The sequence below is a fragment of the Achroia grisella genome, unplaced genomic scaffold (assembly GCF_030625045.1).
Source record: "Achroia grisella isolate CSIRO2021 unplaced genomic scaffold, CSIRO_AGI_Agris_v1 utg149, whole genome shotgun sequence".
In the NCBI taxonomy this organism is placed as follows: Eukaryota; Metazoa; Arthropoda; class Insecta; order Lepidoptera; family Pyralidae; genus Achroia; species Achroia grisella.
This window is the reverse complement of record NW_026712644.1, coordinates 4,931,956-4,949,991: the sequence shown is the minus strand read 5'-3', so window position 1 is coordinate 4,949,991 and position 18,036 is coordinate 4,931,956. Positions and strand designations below refer to the sequence as shown.

The 18,036-nt window shown below is 35.0% G+C and overlaps 1 protein-coding gene across 1 annotated transcript; it reads right to left on the bottom strand.

Moving 5' to 3' along the window:
- Positions 1 to 3,562: 3,562 nt before the first annotated feature.
- On the bottom strand, positions 3,563 to 13,588 carry LOC131840847 (uncharacterized). The gene is made up of 5 exons (XM_059189041.1): positions 13,262 to 13,588; positions 10,017 to 10,133; positions 7,437 to 7,712; positions 6,490 to 6,619; positions 3,563 to 4,821 (listed from the first exon to the last, which is right to left on the bottom strand). Exons 1-5 carry the CDS (start codon positions 13,586 to 13,588, stop codon positions 3,563 to 3,565), a joined length of 2,109 nt encoding a protein of 702 aa, XP_059045024.1.
- Between the last annotated feature and the right edge of the window lie 4,448 nt (positions 13,589 to 18,036).

Sequence of the window (18,036 nt, the reverse complement as noted above, 5' to 3'; positions counted from 1 at the left end):
TTGCGTCGGTTAGTCATTTTACTCATTGTATAATTTATATACGTTTAATATATAAGTGATACATTCCTGTTGGTTTGTTTATAGTCACAAATTGATTTAAGATATTCGGGACCAATCCTCTTGTAACTTACTGACTGAGAAACATTTCAAGTTGATCATACAACTAAGTAGTGTCTTTATTAGTGCCTTATATATGAGAATTGATGGTTATTATTAAATTTTTATATTCACTTACTGTTTATACATTATTACTAGTAATATTTTTATAAATATAATGTTTGTGTGTATCATAAATTACGTAAATTTGAAGAAAATAATAGTATTATTTCGTATCTAAAATTATATTTTAATATACATTATATTTTGTATATTTTATATCATATTATAAGCCAATTTTGACATCAACGATATATGTATAGGATATATATACACAGGGGCGGATCGTGAATTTGTGGGGCCCCGGGCTAAATTTACCTAATTATATTACTCAACTAAAAAAATACACCGACCAAAAACAAGCGACCAGAAATTCCCCGTTTCTTTCAATAGACGCGCGCTTGCATGAGTTAATTGATCTCAGGGTTGCCAACCTTATGATAGGTTTTTTTAACATTCTAGATATCGTTTCAGTGGGGACTGGGAGCCCTTTGTATCCTCGGGAGCCTGGGCTGCAGCCCAAAAAGCCCTTAGATAGATCCGCCCCTGATTATATATATAATAAATCAAAATTAAAAATCATTTATTCATGTAGAACATTTCGTCGATAGCCGCTTATGAACGTTAAGTTTTTTGTATTAATATTTTTTCCCTACCGTCCAGTTCAGTATACAGACTCAATTGAGAACTGGCAAGAAACTCAACTGAATTTCTTTTTTTTAAAGCCAGTTTATTTACAATGTATATTTATATAGGTGTCTATGTCTAACATTAAATGAAAATCCCGTGCATGAACAACTATTGGCATGCACGCTCGTCATTCATTCATTATTTTAATAAATAAATAATGTTATATATCACAAATTATGTATTAATTTAAGAAAATAATTTGTATAATACTAAATAATAACAATAATATCGTTTCTAAAATCAAAATGGCGAATTATAAATGATAAACTCAAACCGTAAAACTCGAAATCATTCATTCACATTCATTCGTTCACGTCATAAATTTTGCACTAACCCTACCGTCCAGTTAGCTACAACAGTTCTCTTATGTTATTAGTTATTAATCAAAAATATTTAAATTAAATATACATAAATAACAGTGAAACCGTGTGAAAGTATGTTGTATAGTTTTGAAGTAAGCTATAATAACCTTTTTAGTGGTTTATATATGAAAAGTTATGTTTTCATGAAATTTTTATATTACGTATTGTTCATATTATATTTTTGATTTTTTTTTATATTTATATTGTATAATATATATATATATATATATATATATATATATATATATATATATATATATATATTATATCATAATTTATATTTGATATGAATGTATAATTTCAATGTATTGTTGAAATGAAAATGTTTCTCACATAATCGTTAGCTTGCTTGCTAAAAAGCAATAATTGAAATTTGACAATAAAGTGTTGTAGTTATATTTAATTACGTTTAAATTATCATAATAATCTGTTTGCTTGCATAATCTGTGCTGAGATGTGATGATTATTAAAAAAGGAAAGTTTTTTTTTCTTTAATAGAATGCAAAGGAAAATAATCAACACATCTTAATATTCGGCCACAATTTGTTATGTTATATACGCATTGTAATTATATTTGTATTACGTAGCCTTGTACTGTTTTGTTGTTTTTATTGTGACATTTATGTTTGATTGTGTATGAATAAATAAAGAAATAAAAATTTTAGAAATTACTTTGTAAACGTTAAAGAAATTTATATTATTTAACTATTGGTCTATTTTGTTGTTATTAGGATCTATATTGTTCTAGAGTGCTATTTTGTTCATATGTAAGCAAGTAACAAAATACTGCAATAGTTAAATAGGTTTGTAGATTTTAGATCTAAATGTGGGGTTATATTTCATGGAGCTGGCAACACGGTAGTTCTGCCTATGTGAGAGCTCCAATAATCGGTAATCTTTTCAATAATCTTAATTTAGCATAACTTACGTGATCCCAATTTTTCAAACTTCTTTGGCGAGAGCACTAGCTGTGTTGAGCCAAATTATAATTTCAGAATGAATTATATAAATTATTATGTAAAAAATATCTTACACAATCAAATAAATAAGTACACAATAATATCATACTGAGTTTGTCCCCGCTGATCCCTTATAGTACAATAACTCCACCTAGCGTCGTTGAATTTTACAAGTTTATAGCTGTTTGTAACATTGTTTTGTTTTCGCCGACAGTGCAAGGTCACGTACTCTAACCGCTGTCAGATTTGACATCTGTCAAAGGTTGACATCTGTCAAATTTGTTGTAACTTGTAATCGTTTAGTTAGGTCAGGATTATGACCGTGTTATTGTAACTGAAATTATGAATATATTTTTCTTACAATAAAAACTCGTTTTATTTGAATAAAAATTTAATTATGAATATCTTTTTTATAATTATTATTATATAATTATATAAATAAAATAAACATAAATTGTAGAACATTGGTAAATATGCAAACAGCCTAATTTCGCTGCCTTGTAATTAACCTTCAACCGAAATATAACTATGAAAGGACAGCATGGCAGCTAAAAGAGATACGACTGAAGCATGCACCCAGACGGCTTTGAAGTTATACAAATAATTGTATTGGGGCGTTTAAGTATTACGTAAGCACTATGGGAGGCCGCTTATTTTGAATAACATGAGGGGATAGAGGAGTCTAAATGATGATTACGTCATCGGTAGTAATTTCACTACTACTTCCATTTGACCGCATTCAGAACCGAGCAGCCAGAATCATTGGTAATCAACGTCTATGTGACAGACTCGACCCATTGGCTTTGCGGCGTGATATTGCATCTCTGTTCATCTTCTACCGCATATATCACTGGGAGTGTTCTGAGGAATTGTTCGGATTAATACCAGCTGCTGAGTTACCATCCTGATCATCTGGATGAATGGCGGTCTTCCACAGTGCGGTTTTCTAGAAACTTTTTGCCTCGCACAACCACATTATGGAATCACCTTCCAGCAATGGTATTTCCGAACCGATACGATATTGAAACCTTCAAGAAAAGAACTTATTCCTTTTTAAAAGGCCGACAACGTACTTCCAATTCGCCTGGTGTTGCGGGTGCTCATGGGCGGCGGTAATCACTTACCATCAGGTGAGCTGCATGTTGGTTTGTCCCGTGTTATAAAAAAAAAAAATTACTTTTTTACACGAATGGCAACCCTCAAATTGTCTTTGCTAAAACACAATACATTAATTGAAAAATGTTTACGTAATCATGGGGGGAGGTAAGAGCTTTGCTTAGTTTTGCTGACAAGGGGGATGGGGGTAAATAATTGTAATAAATCTGCTTACGTAATACTTGAACGGCCTCTTAGGATTTTAATAAGCCGATATTAGAGAGGGTGTTACATCTGTAATTAAATATCTGCCAACGATCTCATAATTCCAAAATAAAATGCGTTCGGTATACCAGGAATATAATTCGATCCGTACCTCCTAATCACTTCTATGTTCCCAGTCTGGAATACTTGCTCCAAGCCCGCCCTGACCAGCGCCGCTTGGACTGGATTTCTATTGTAAACTGTACCCTTTTTATTCTTAATATAATAACTTATATCTTGGAAAGGATCCTCAGGTACGCGCGGTAAATAAACATTCTTATACTGAACAGATCTCTTATGAACAGGATGGTGATCTAAAATTTTGAGGTTATGCGACACGACCGACGCGTGGTACAGTTTTTCCAAAGTTTCCTTAATCTTATGCGCTCGTTCGTGTTTCTTTTGTAAATGTATTTTCGCTTTATGCTTAATAAAATTGCCTATTTTATGAATCGGGCCTTCTTCCGGATAATGTGGCGGATTGTGGATGACAACGTTGGATTTGACTACAGAACGTTTCGCCCGCCATACCTTGTCCGAGTAATTTGTTATGTTACGCATCCTGTCTATAGCGTCTCTGATCCTTTCGGCTAATGTTTTATCGTTATTATAGTGTACTCCAGCCTTATTTTTGATGTATTTACTGATATCCTGCATTGGATCTTCAGGCAATTTCATATGAATATTATTCTTCGCATCTATAGACCTTTTATGTATGTTTATAGGCAAATCCTTTGTTAAATCGTGAACACCACCAATTTTGTGTTTGAGATTGTTGATCAGAGAAAATGTATTGCTTTTACGCATTTTATCAACGAATTCCTTAATTTTAATCGCTTCGAACTTCGCCTTAGGGTAATGTATTTCGCCCTTCTTTTTGAGCAGTTTGCTAAAACCTTGCAGACGCTGTTTCGTGGCTCGCAAGTGACGAGCTTTCTTATAAACTAACGAACGTTTTTGTACAGATTTTACAGGCAAACTATTGGAGACGTCATAGTCTCCATGATTCGTAATATCTTCCTCAATTGGATTCGAATTAGCCCACGCTTTGTGCTTCACGTAATATTTAATCAACTTCAACATGGCGGTCTCGTCTATGGAGCGTTTCCGAACGGTTTTGACATCTGTCAGAGTTTCGGCGGGATTTTTGACAGCTGTCAGATTGGGCGGGTAACCGCCGGCGGATTTGGACGAGGCCGCGATCAAAAGCTCCAAGGAAGACGCCGCTGGTATAGATTCGGGGAATTCACTCGGCGGTTGGTTCGAGTCAGGAGTAGTGAGTTGGGGTTGATTATCTGAAAATATTGAATCTAATATATAAAATTTCGTGTCGCGGTGTTTGTTCTGCTGAAAAACTAAACTAAACTAAAAATTAAACTAAACTAAATTAAATAAAACTAAAATAAAAATTAAACTGATCCGAAACGGCTTTACCGATTTTTATTAAATTTTGTATGCATACCGGGTATGTCTAAGAATTGGCCACTATTACTATACTATACCAGCTATTTTCACCAAAAAGGTTTTATCGATTTTTAGAAAATTATAGGTCTAAGAAATGGCCTACATCTATTTTTCATTTCCCCGAACCGAATCCCTACCCCCTCTTTCGAGCATCGAGAAACTTTATACCACGCACATTGTGGAATCACCTTCCAGCAATGGTATTTCCGAACCGATACGATATTGAAACCTTCAAGAAAAGAGCTTATTCCTTTTTAAAAGGCCGACAACGTACTTGCAATTCCCCTGGTGTTGCGGGTGCTCATGGGCGGCGGTAATCACTTACCATCAGGTGAGCAGCACACTCGTTTGTCCCTTGTGCTAAAAAAATATATCCAGTTTCATTCGTTCATTCATTCGTTCACCATGAAACCTGATGATCTGTGTGTTGATTTGTGTTGTCGCCAGGAATTAAGTAGGACCTTAAGTGATACAAACACTGGTAAATATGGTCGAGCGATATGATAGCTGGCTCATCTGTCGTACTCGTGAACGGGTGCTGCTTGTGTGGACTGGTCTGCTCTAATCACTATGACTGATTTCCTCTTATTAATTGTTTAACCAGTTGGTTATACATTCAATATTCTTTCTATTTGAGTATTTAATTGAATTAGTGCTAATCGGTAGTTTGTATTCACACACGTAAACTTAAAAATGTAAAGTAACAATAAAATTATTTAAAAGAACAACACGCAAGTTTCTCGCTCGTTCTTCTTGTGATGAGACAGCTTTCCGAATGAGCGGTATATTAAAAAAAATGTTATGACTATTCAAAAGTGCTTCAATGTAAGTTTATTTGAATAGATTTTCTATTCTATTCTTATTTTAATCCCTTACTGCTCATATTGAGAAGTGACTCGACTATGGGCGGTAGGGGTAGCGGGTACGCGCACCGCACTGTCGCGGGTTCCGACGACTTCTGCTTGAGGCAATCCATCATAGCTGCGTTTACATCCGGGGGCACGTCCCCCATGGGCGCCACTAGAGCTGGAGGTGTGATGATTGTTATTGGAGCGCCTGTAGAGTTTAAATTGATCCAAATCACTACATAGTATAAAACAAAGTCGCTGTCGCTGTCCGTCCCTATGTATGCTTAAATCTTTAAAACTACCTAACGGATATTGAAGCGGTTTTTTTAATAGATAGAGAGTGATTCAAGAGGATGGTTTATATGTATAATACATACACCCGTGCGAAGCCGAGGTGAGGAGCTAGTATATAAATAAAATTGGAGCGTCTGTTTGTAATATTGAAATAACTGTTTTACTACATGCATATGAATATAAACGGTACATACACCGAAATAACATTTTTTACAATCATTGTCTGTCTGTCTGTTTGTTCCGGCTAATCTCTGAAATGGCTGGACAGATTTTGAGGAGGCTTTTTTTGGCAGGTAACTGATATAATAAGGAGTAACGGACGAAGGGTACAGCCAGTAAAAAATAAAAGATACTCACGAGTGGTGGTCGTGATTACGTGTCCTCGATTGGTGTCCTCGACATTAGGGTCAAAGCCGGTGAAATGCGCCAGCCGGTCCAGGTACCACGCCAGCCGGAGGATCATTTCATTCTCCTCTACATCACTATGCTGGAGGAAGAGAAAGAAAAAAACATTAAAATAATAAACTTGACGTTCATAATACTTGTAACATTAAAATAAATAAACTTGACGTCATAATACTTGTAACATTAAAATAAAAACTTGACGTCATAATACTTGTAACATTAAAATAAAAACTTGACGTTCATAATACTTGTAACATTAAAATAAATAAACTTGACGTCATAATACTTGTAACATTAAAATAAATAAACTTGACGTCATAATACTTGTAACATTAAAATAAATAAACTTGACGTCATAATACTTGTAATATTAAAATAAATAAACTTGACGTCATAATACTTGTAACATTAAAATAAAAACTTGACGTCATAATACTTGTAACATTAAAATAAATAAACTTGACGTTCATAATACTTGTAACATTAAAATAAAACTAGACGTTCATAATAAGAAATAGAAATAGAAATAATCTATATTCAAATAAACTCATTACAAGCACTTTTGAATAGTCATATTTTGATTCTACCACTCATTCGGAACGCAGACTCATCACAAGAAGAATGAGCGAGAAACTTGTGTGTTGCTCTTTTGAATAGATGTTTTTTTATATAAATAATTACAGTATAACAACTAAGAGGCATGCGATAATCAACATAGAAATCGCTCTCATTATTAGTGTAATCAGATAATATTGTCAGTGCTATGGATTTTTTTTTATAAAAACAATAGACATCAGTGATGCAGTTCTATTTCGCATTATGGCTTGAAAACCGTCTGTCCACGCTGTTGCAAACATCTCTGATGCGCTACAGAACAGAGGGAGAGAGTAGTTACTAACTTTATGATATTTGTCAGCGTACACACTGTCCTCCAACCTCTTGGTCGCCCACAGCGCCAGATCAGCCAGCCTTCTGACCTGCTCCAGCTTCTCAGTGGCGCGGCGACACGTCACGTTCCAGTTTCTAGTGAAGTTCAAGAGAATTTCCGTGAAGTTCGCGTCAGTGTAACTCGTCCCGTTGAAGGTGCCGGTGAAGTTGAAGTTCGGCGGGATGCTGGAGAAGGTCGCTGATGGATTTGGGAGTATCTCCGTGAAATTAAACGATGGGATGTCGTTCTGAAATAAAACAAGAAGTTGTACCCCAGCCGAGCCTGTCGCGGATTCACTCGCATGAAATTTGTAGCCTATGTGTTATTCTGATGTTTAAGTTATTTTACTGTACAGTTTCATCAAAATCTGTTCAGTAGTTTTTGCGTACAGTAACAAACATCCATACATTAATACTCTCGAATTTTCGCGAATTAATGAGATGTCTTATTCTAAGGTTTAAGCTATATTACTGTAAAGTTTCATCAAAATCCGTTCAGTAGTTGTTGCGTAATACAGTAACATCCATCCATCCAACCATACTCACAAACTTTCGCGTGTTAATATCTTTACATACAGCTAGTATATGTAGTATAAAACAAAGTCACTGTTGCTGTCTGTCCGTCCCTATGTATGCTTAAATCTTTAAAACTACGCAACAGATTTTGAAGCGGTTTTTTTAATAGATAGAGTGATTCAAGAGGAAGGTTTATATGTATAATACATGTACACCCGTGCGAAGCCGGAGCGAGTAGTTAGTATAGTATAAAACAAAGTCGCCGCCACTATCTGTTCGGTTATATCTTCTAAACTACGCAACGAATTTTAATGCAGTTTTATATAGCATATATACATACATACATACATACATAACAGTGATAGAGTGATTCAAGAGGAAGGTTTATATATATAATACATGTGTGTTGTATGTTGCAGGTAAATTATACGATGTTGTTGGTCGAGACGATGTATATTACAGATGATGATAAACTGACAATATGTACATAGAAATAATGATCTTATATACTAAATAAAAATAGGAAAATGTAAGGTGGGGTGACACAGTTTAGACACAGCAGTGCTTAGTAGACAATATTGAATTTGTCTTACTAGACATTATTAAATGCAATTATTATTTTGATGTATCTAGTTGACTGTGTCCCATATTGTACTAAAGAACAAACTGAGAAACTCAAAGATTTGTATTGCACCTGTGCGAAGCCGGGACGAGTCGCCATTTAGTAATCCTTACTAAAGTTATAAATGTGTAAGTAGGTATGTTTGTTACGCTTTCACGCAAAAACTACTGAACCGATCATCATGAAATTCTGTACACATGTTCTTGGAGGTATTGGAATGAATATAGGATACTTTTTATTAATAATAAATAAATAAAATATCAACATTTTGCTACTAGCAGCCATCTAGCAGGCAAATTAAGTTATTTAATGTATTCAGTGCGAGCGAAGCCGCGGAATTTGTTTTTATTTGGTTGTTAGGGCTATTTTCAGGTGCTAAGACCTGTAGCACTGTGACCTACATAGATCTATTGTACTCGCCCTTTTTCAGAGTTCGCTTCCTAGACCCGTCAGTGAGAAGATACCAACTCGGTCCTTTTGACTCGGTTCAGAGACGTGCTATGACAATTGTCGATGATCCCAATCTCTCTGGCGGTATCGAGCCACTTAGCTTGAGGCGAGACTTCGCTTCGCTTTGTGTGTTCTACCGATTATACAACGGACTGTGTTCTGAGGAATTGTTCGACATGATGCTGAAGGCCACCTTTTACCATCACACCGCTCGCCATCGACAAGGAATTCATCACACGGAACTAAGTGGTCTCGGACAGTGCGGTTTCAGAGGAGCTTCCTCCCGCGTACACTTACATTGTGAAATGAACTACCTGCCGAGGTTTTCCCACGAGACTACAGCATGGGGTTTTTCAAGAAGGGTATATTAAGGTTTCTTAAGGGTCGGCAACGCGCACGTGACTCCCCTGGTGTTTCAGGCGTCCATAGGCTACGGTAACCATTTACCATCAGATGGGCCGTATGCTTAATTGCCACCTTCATAGTATAAAAAAAGACAAGAATTGAAGGATATTCTTAGGAGCGATGGTTTTTATCTCCTCAGGATAGAGTGTAAACTTTCCAAAGGAGATATTTCGTTTATCCATGAGTGGGCTACAACCACATAGGATGTGTAGTGGTGTTTCCTCTTCAGTATTAAGGTTTCTTAAGGGTCAGTAAGTCGCACGTGACTCCCCTTTTGTTTCAGGCGTCCATAGGCTACGGTTACCATTTACTATCAGATGGGCCATATGCTCGTTTGCCAAAGTCGTAGTATAAAAAAAACTGCTTACAAGTCTTTTTTTATACTACCTGCGACCTACATAGATCTATTGTGCTCGCACTTTTCAGAGTTCGCTACCTAGACCCGTCAGGGACAAGAATTGAAGGATATTCTTAGGAGCGATGGTTTTTATCTCCTCGGGATAGAATGTAAACTTTCCAAAGGAGATAAAAAAGCGGGTAAAAGCTAGTGATATGTTACCCAATTGATAGCAGTAATATTGGTCCTGCTGCAGTTTTTCAGCAGCTCAGTGTATCGCTCTATTGAGTACCGTAATCCATCCAAATATGCTGTACCTTTTTGCAGCGCGTTCTGTACCTGCAATGATATAATTATATTAATCTATTCATATAAATAAAATTGGAGTGTCTGTTTGTAATATTGAAATAACCGTTTTTTACTACATGCATATGAATATAAATACGGTACATACACCAAAATAACATTTTTTACCATTTTTGTCTGTCTGTCTGTTTATTCCGCCGAATCTCTAAAATGTCTGGACCGAATTTGACGGGTCTTTTATCATTTAAATTACGTTCATTTACTATTATTATTATTGAAAAATCATTAATATTGAGTTTACATGAATAAAGATTATTCCTAAGCATACGTCAGGCCGTATCAGTTAAGGACTGTAGGCCATAAAATTAATGACGTAAAGTGAAAACCATCATAACTTTCACTAACATATTATATCCTTTCAAACTGCTACATACTTGAAAGAGCAACGTACGCTCGAACAAGGTCATATGAACGTATTTGCGTTTTTATTATGTAATGTATTACAGAATGCAGTATGTAATATTATCTGTGGTAACACTGAGTAAGTAATCACTATTGTAAAATAACCATACCTTGCTCTAACGCCGTAACTCAGAATAATATAATTTATTAAAAAATATATAAAAATAATAATAACTCCAGACAATTCAATATCCTATTCGCTATCCAGAGCCCCAAGCTATGCAGAGTTTGTGTTATGGGTACTAGACAACTGATATAAATATATTGAAACATTTTTTTTGTAAATAAATACATATTATACATAGAAAACACCCAGACCGATACAAACAATCATAATCATGAATACAAAGGAATCGAACCTATGACCATCGGATAGTAGAGCGGTATGCTAAACCACTAGACCATCGAGGCTGTCAATATAACTTTGATTATGTAATGTATTACAGTATGCAGTATGTAATATTATCTGTGGTAACACAGAGCAAGCAATCACTATCGTCAAATAGCCCTGCTTTGCACTAACGTTTTCTCCAAACTCAGAAAAATATAATTTATAAAAAAAATAAAACTTTGATTATGTAATGTATTTCTATTTCTATGATTTATAAAAAAATATAACCTTTTAGACCAAAGTGTATACATATTGTATGTATAAAAAATATCATATTACACATTTTTTTTAATTATATTAATAAATAATATCTTAGGACAATTCACACAGCGCCATCTTGTCCCAAGCTAAGGAGAGCTCGTGTTATGGGTACTGTATTAATATAAATATATAGATTTTTTTGTAGATACGTACATATTTTAAATAGAAAACACCCAGACTGATACAAACAATCATACTCATGAATACAATTGTTGGGACCGTGAAAGGAAGGAATAGGAAGAAACTTTTCATTTCATTTCATTTCATTTCGTTTCGTTTCGTTTCGTTTCATTTCATTTCAAGTATTACTTCCTATTCCTTGCACCGGTGACTGGTTTAGAACTGCCTTACCTCAAGTAAGGCAGTTAAATAACTGCCTTACAAAATAAATATAGACGTAAGCAAATGCTTACGTCTATATTTATTTTGTTATATTAGTGGTCACCCAACAAAATTCGACCATAATTGAGTTGGTAAGGGTCAACAATCGAGCTGTTGAAAATCGATATTGTGTGGTATTACGGCTTAATTATACGATGTTGTTGGTCGAGAAGATGTATATTACAGATGGTAATAAACTGACAATATGTACATAGAAATAATGATCTTATATACTAAATAACAATAGGAAAATGTAAGGTGGGGTGACACAGTTTAGACACAGCAGTGCTTAGTAGACAATATTGAATTTGTCTTACTAGACATTATTAAATGCAATTATTATTTTATTTATTTATTTATTTATTTATTTATTAGCATACAAAACAGATTACAGTCAATATAATAATATAATAGGAGCGTGTAGTTCGGTACAGAACTGGATTGTAATCCAACACTATGTATGCCTAAGAGCTAAATTATATAGACGCATTCAATATACGCGAGATAATTAGATAAGGTTATATAATGAAAAGTAAACTAAACAGAAAATAATATATAACTACGCAATGCAATAAATTATCATGTTAACAGAATTTTATTTATATTAAAGAAAAGAAAATTGGTATAATGTTAAACATAATTTGTCACTTTACGGTGGAAATTTAATTGTCTCCGGAACTGGACCAGCGTTGAATGGAAAATATCTATATTTCTATTGGAGACAAGAATTTCATTGTATTGGCGACACATTCGAACTATTGGATTATAATAAGAAGTATTAATTATTTTATGTATCTATTATTTTGATGTATCTAAGTAACTGTGTCCCATATGTGATCTGTTCAGAAATGTTGGTAGGCATCTTGGACCTACCCTCTTTTTTCCTCCTTTTTTCCTACCACGACGAGGACCGTTGAAAAGAACTCCTTACCGAGCCGACACGCGCGCGAGACGTTTCTAACCTAAAAGTAATAACATATAAACCTAACGAGTGCAAGTTCCTGAACAGTGGTATAGTGCTATTACCTATCCTGGACTCTGATACGAGCTGAACAAACTGATATATTGCTATTACCCCCTGGAACCTGTTACGAGCTGAAGATCAGCGAAAACCTCGGCGCATCTAAAAGGTACGACTGAGTTTATCCCTCACACGCTTCCACATTTGTTCACAACATCTTTGGTAGCAGAGCTTTTCTTAACAGATAGTACATTTTCATCATCATCATCATCATCTCAGCCCGGAAGTGCAGTGGACTGCTGTGAAGTGCAGTGCTGCAGTGGGCTGATTGTTTAGTAATTTAGTCCTGAAATGGTAACCAGCAAACAGACATACATACTTTCGAATTTATAATATTATGATACTAGTTGAACCCGCGACTTCGTCCGCGTGCAATTTATCTTTATTTGTCTAAAATAGAAGTAGCCTAAGTTACTCCTTATCACATCAGCTACCTACCAATAAAAGTCCCGTCAAAATCGGTCCAGCCATTTCAAGGTTAGCCGGAACAGACAGACAGACAAAAATTGTAAAAAATGTTATTTTGGTGTATGTAGATACCGTATTTATATACATATGCATGTAGTAAAAAACGGTTATTTCAATATTACAAACAGACGCACCAATTTTATTGATATGTATAACATTATTGATAGATGTACTTACTTTTTTCTCCATATAGCCTTGGTATTTATAATCATCAGCATAATTATCTGTGGGAGGATTTAACTCGTTATGGCCCGGGATTTCAAAATGGCCGTAATTATTTACGTAGTTATGTTTTTCGCTATTATCCATACTATTCCCATCGATGTTATCATAAAATTCGCTATTCTCATTACGTCTATCAATTATGCTTTTTTCAAGATTCTCTTGGTTGTATTTGGAGAAAAAGTATTTTCTCACTTCCGGTAAATCTATGGTCCACGATGCGACCTCGCTGCACGCGCCCAAAAAAAAAATAGCACAGATGGCGACATATTTAAATGTCATTTTTCGCGCGCTTTTCCGATTATACAAGAAATTACACTGTACGAAAATTAATTGTGAAAACAATAAAATTAACAATGGTGGCGAGCGTGTATGTTGTACAAGGATTGTTTGAAGAACTAGGAGTGGAAAATTAACAAACAAACGGACGGACGATCGATTTTTTTGCATAATTATTAGTTTCCCGCGTGCATTGTTCCGTAAAGAGGTTAAGCAAGATGGCCGTCTCTTCCGTTAGATTAGAAACAAGATTTTAGACATGCTACTTTAAACGTAACTATTATACCTATATAATTTCGACATAAATAATAATTATATTGTACTAAATATTAATTATATTAAGTGATATTCGATAATTTAGAAAACTGTTTATTGCTATTTCAATTACAATTAACTAAGGTGACCAACTATACTATTTTTTTTTATATCGGGAACTCAATAAATATGAAACGTGATTTTTACTAATTATACTTATAATTATACTTATTTACTGAGTTTTGTACTATTTTTTCGCAAACCGTACTCTTTTCAAATCCTATACTCTGAAAGTACTCATTTGTATTTCTAAAACATTTTTGTAGGTTATTATTGGTATTATTTTATTTCAATTTTAATTTGAAGTAAAAGATATTGTTATTAATGACAATTTTCAAGTTTTTTTTTATAATTTTGAAGAAGTTCGAAGAGTTAATTAATATTTAAACTAGTTGTTCCCACGACTTCGTCCGCGTGGAATTTAACATTTTTCTAAAATAAAAGTAGCCTAAGTTACTCCTTATTACATCGGCTACCTGCCAATAAAAGTCCCGTCAAAATCAGTCAATGGAATTTCATGTCATGAGGGTCATGACCCTTGACCCTTGACCCCCCCCCCCATGGATCCGCCGTTGTGTATATGTTTATGATCATAGAGCAAGCCAAAATTCTTCTATTACTCTAAAATATTAATAAGGACCTCTGTCGAGTTGTCTATAGATATCATACAAATAGTCAATATCTTTTTTAAAGTACAGGGGACAAACGAGCATGTCTCACCTGATGGTAAATGGTTACCGCCGCCTATGAGCACCCGCAACACCAGGGGAATTGTAAGTGCGTTGGACTTTTAAAAAGGAATAAGCTCTTTTCTTGAAGGTTTCAATATCGTATGGGTCCGGAAATACCATTGCGGGAAGGTGATTTTAAAATGTGTTTGTGCGTGGCGAAGTTTCTAGAAAACCGCACTGTGGAGGACCGCCGTTCATACAGATCGGGAAGGTATTTTAGTTTAGAAAATCAAAATACTCACTCTTCTCTATTATTATCGACCTTTCTTCACCTCCTTACCTGAAAGATAGATTTCGGTTCATCAGCTCCTACCCCGACTCCCATCCCCGTAACCTCCGCTCAGCTCATAACCTCCTTCTCTTACTCCTTCCTATCATTCAAGCTTTGTGTCCAACTCCTCTACAGTGGGGGAAAATATTGTTAGTAATGTGGACTGATGATCTTATTGCTAGCAATGTACCATGTCAGGTTTACCTCCACGCGGTTCCCCCTGGGAACCATCGTCATAAATTCTTCGTGAATTTGTCACGATGTGCTAACTGACCTGACCTCATACTCATCTTATCATCCTCCACTGGTGCCCCGCCAGCGTAAACCGTTAGGGCAGGCGGGTGCACCATTCCATAATCACCCATAAAAAAAAGTCACGGCAATTAACCTTTGGAATGCGTTACCTGTAGACCTGCGCAGAGCACCGAGTGACCCCATTTAACTTTTTAACTACCAACTGAGCCGCCAGAATACTTACAATTATAAATGCGAAAGTAAGAAAAAAGTCTGTCTCGCTTTCACGTCAAAACTACTGAAATTTGGTACACAGATAATCTAGACCCTCAGAAAGGACATGGGCTACTTTTTATCCAAAAAAAGGGTTGTAAGGGGTTGAAAACGGGGATGAAAGATTGTATGGAAGAATCAGACCAGTCACTTTTGAAGCTAGATGCTTGAAACTTATTATTTAAGCTGTTGATTGAATTGTATGGAATTTTGTATCGTCGTTTTTGAAGCTAAAGCGATGAAACCTTTTTATTTGGCTTTTATTGGGTTAAGTCTTATTCTTCTTTATTTACGCGGACGAAGTCACAGGTACAGCTAGTGAGCTACAATTGTTTGGTGTTGAATTAAGTATATTTATATTACATATATATATACTAGCTGTCCCGGCAAACGTTGTTTTGCCATATAAATTAATAACGCTATAAAAACATAGGGGTTGGTGATAGAAGGTTGAAAATTTAGGGTTGTATGTATTTTTAATGACACATAAAAAATATAAATAAAACATATGCCCAAAATATAAAAAAATCATGTTAGGGGTGGACAACCCTTATCACTTAGGGGTATGAAAAATAGTATAGTAGCCGATTCTCAGACCTACTGAATATGGATATGAAATTTTATAAAAATCGATCAAGCCGTTTGGGAGGAGTATGGTAACTAATGTTGTGACACGAGAATTTTATATATATGATGTATATTATATATCACATTTATATGTACTGTGTATATATTGATTCGTTCTTTGTAATTTATGTACTTACCCATATTATACATAATATTTTTATTTATGTATATTTTAAATTTATATGTATATTTATGTCTATTGTAGTTTTTATTGTCACAGCACCGAGGTGTCTAACGGTCTGGCACACCACTTTACGACCTATGGTCGCGGGTTTGATTCCTCGCACGGCACAAACATTTGTATTCATGAGTATGATTGTTTGTATCGGTCTGGGTGTTTTTTATTTATAATATTTATGTATCTACAAAAAAGATGTATATATATAAGTTGTCTAGTACCCATAACACAAGCTTTGCTAGCTTAACTTGTGTCTAGATGACGCTGTGTGAATTGTCCTGAGATTCTTATTTGTGTGTTTCGCTTTCTCAGCCTTTTTGGTGGAGTTTTACACTATTATTATTATTATTTGATATACATATATTTTATATATCTCTCTCTTTACGGGGGTAATACATTCAAACACGCGGGCCTTAGCCAAGCGTGGATGAGTTTAAAACTTATATGTGGATGATGAAAGTGAAGACGACAGAAATTTCCGTACAATGTGTTGAGAATGACGGCTTTTTGTAATAGATCTATTGTCTTATTTTTTTTTCAAAAATTCTCATCTCCCCTCTTAAGGAGAGGAGATGGCAACATACCCCCGGCAGAAGCACAGTCGGCCGGGGTTCAGGGCCCCAGGGAGTTATTATTATTATATATATATATATATATATATATATATATATATATATATATATATATATATATATACAGTGGACCCCCGGTAGTCCGACAATCATTTTGCAGGGCAGTGTCGGACTATCGAATTTGTCGGATTATAGAGTACTGCCTAAGACCCCTTATAGTCCGAATTTTTTTACAAAAGAGTACCTTGTAATCCGACAAATTACAGATCCAGTGATAAGATTCTATGTTATATATGTATGTATGTATACGCACTCTGAAGTATATTGTCAAAGTAATATTCAATAACAAATAATAGACAATGTCGGATTACAAGGGGGGCCGGATTAGATAGGGGCCGGATTACCGCGGGTCCACTGTATATATATATATATTATATCTCCATTTTTACGGGGGTAATATATTCAAACACGCGGGCCTTAGCCAAGCATGGATGAGTTATGTGATGAAAATAGAAATTTTCTGACTATTCGCCATGTGTTTAGTATGACGGCTTTTTGTAATAGGTCTATTGTAGAGGAGGGGATATGCAACGTGTCTTGGTGTTTGTTCAGACTTTTTGGTATAACTCCTGTGGATGACAAAACTATGGGTACTATGTGGATGGTGTGTGCTTTCCATAGTTTTTTTAATTCTATTGCTAGATCTGTGTACTTTGTTAGTTTTTCATTGACTGTGCTTTGTATATTGTGTGTGTTTGGGATGGCTATATCTACATTATTATTATTATATTCTCTTTTTCGCAGCTTAAGCTGGTGAGTAGTACCGAAGACGGATTAGAGGACGATTACGGACGAAGTACGGAGGAGAAAGGATTTTGATTAATTCTACCCCCAAGGGGATAAAATAGGGGATGAAAGTTTATATGAAACTTTGTCAAATTTAAACCGATCGGGCTGAGACTTTGCATGCATAAAGCTACTATGACGTAGGCATCCCCTAAGAAAGGATTTTGATAAAATCCTCCCCTAAGGGGATAAATTAACGCAAGCGAAACCGCGTGCAAAATCCAGTGGTCTATAAATTGTATAAGTTGATTACCTAAAATAAATAAATAAAATAAAATAGTTTTTTTCTAAAAAAATTGCTGCCAGTCTTATTTGGCGCGTTCTGACGGACGTAAACAGTGATAAATAAAAGTCAATACTTGGTGTTATCTAATTTATTATAATATCTAAAATAACTTATGAAC

Excerpts from the sequence above, each read along its gene's own strand:
- LOC131840847 (XM_059189041.1), bottom strand. The coding sequence starts at position 13,588 with ATGACATTTAAATATGTCGCCATCTGTGCTATTTTTTTTTTGGGCGCG. Across the intron at positions 6,620-7,436 it reads ACGCTGACAAATATCATAAA|CATAGTGATGTAGAGGAGAA; the intron begins GTTAGTAACTAC and ends CTCTTCCTCCAG. Across the intron at positions 4,822-6,489 it reads CGTAATCACGACCACCACTC|ATAATCAACCCCAACTCACT; the intron begins GTGAGTATCTTT and ends CAATATTTTCAG.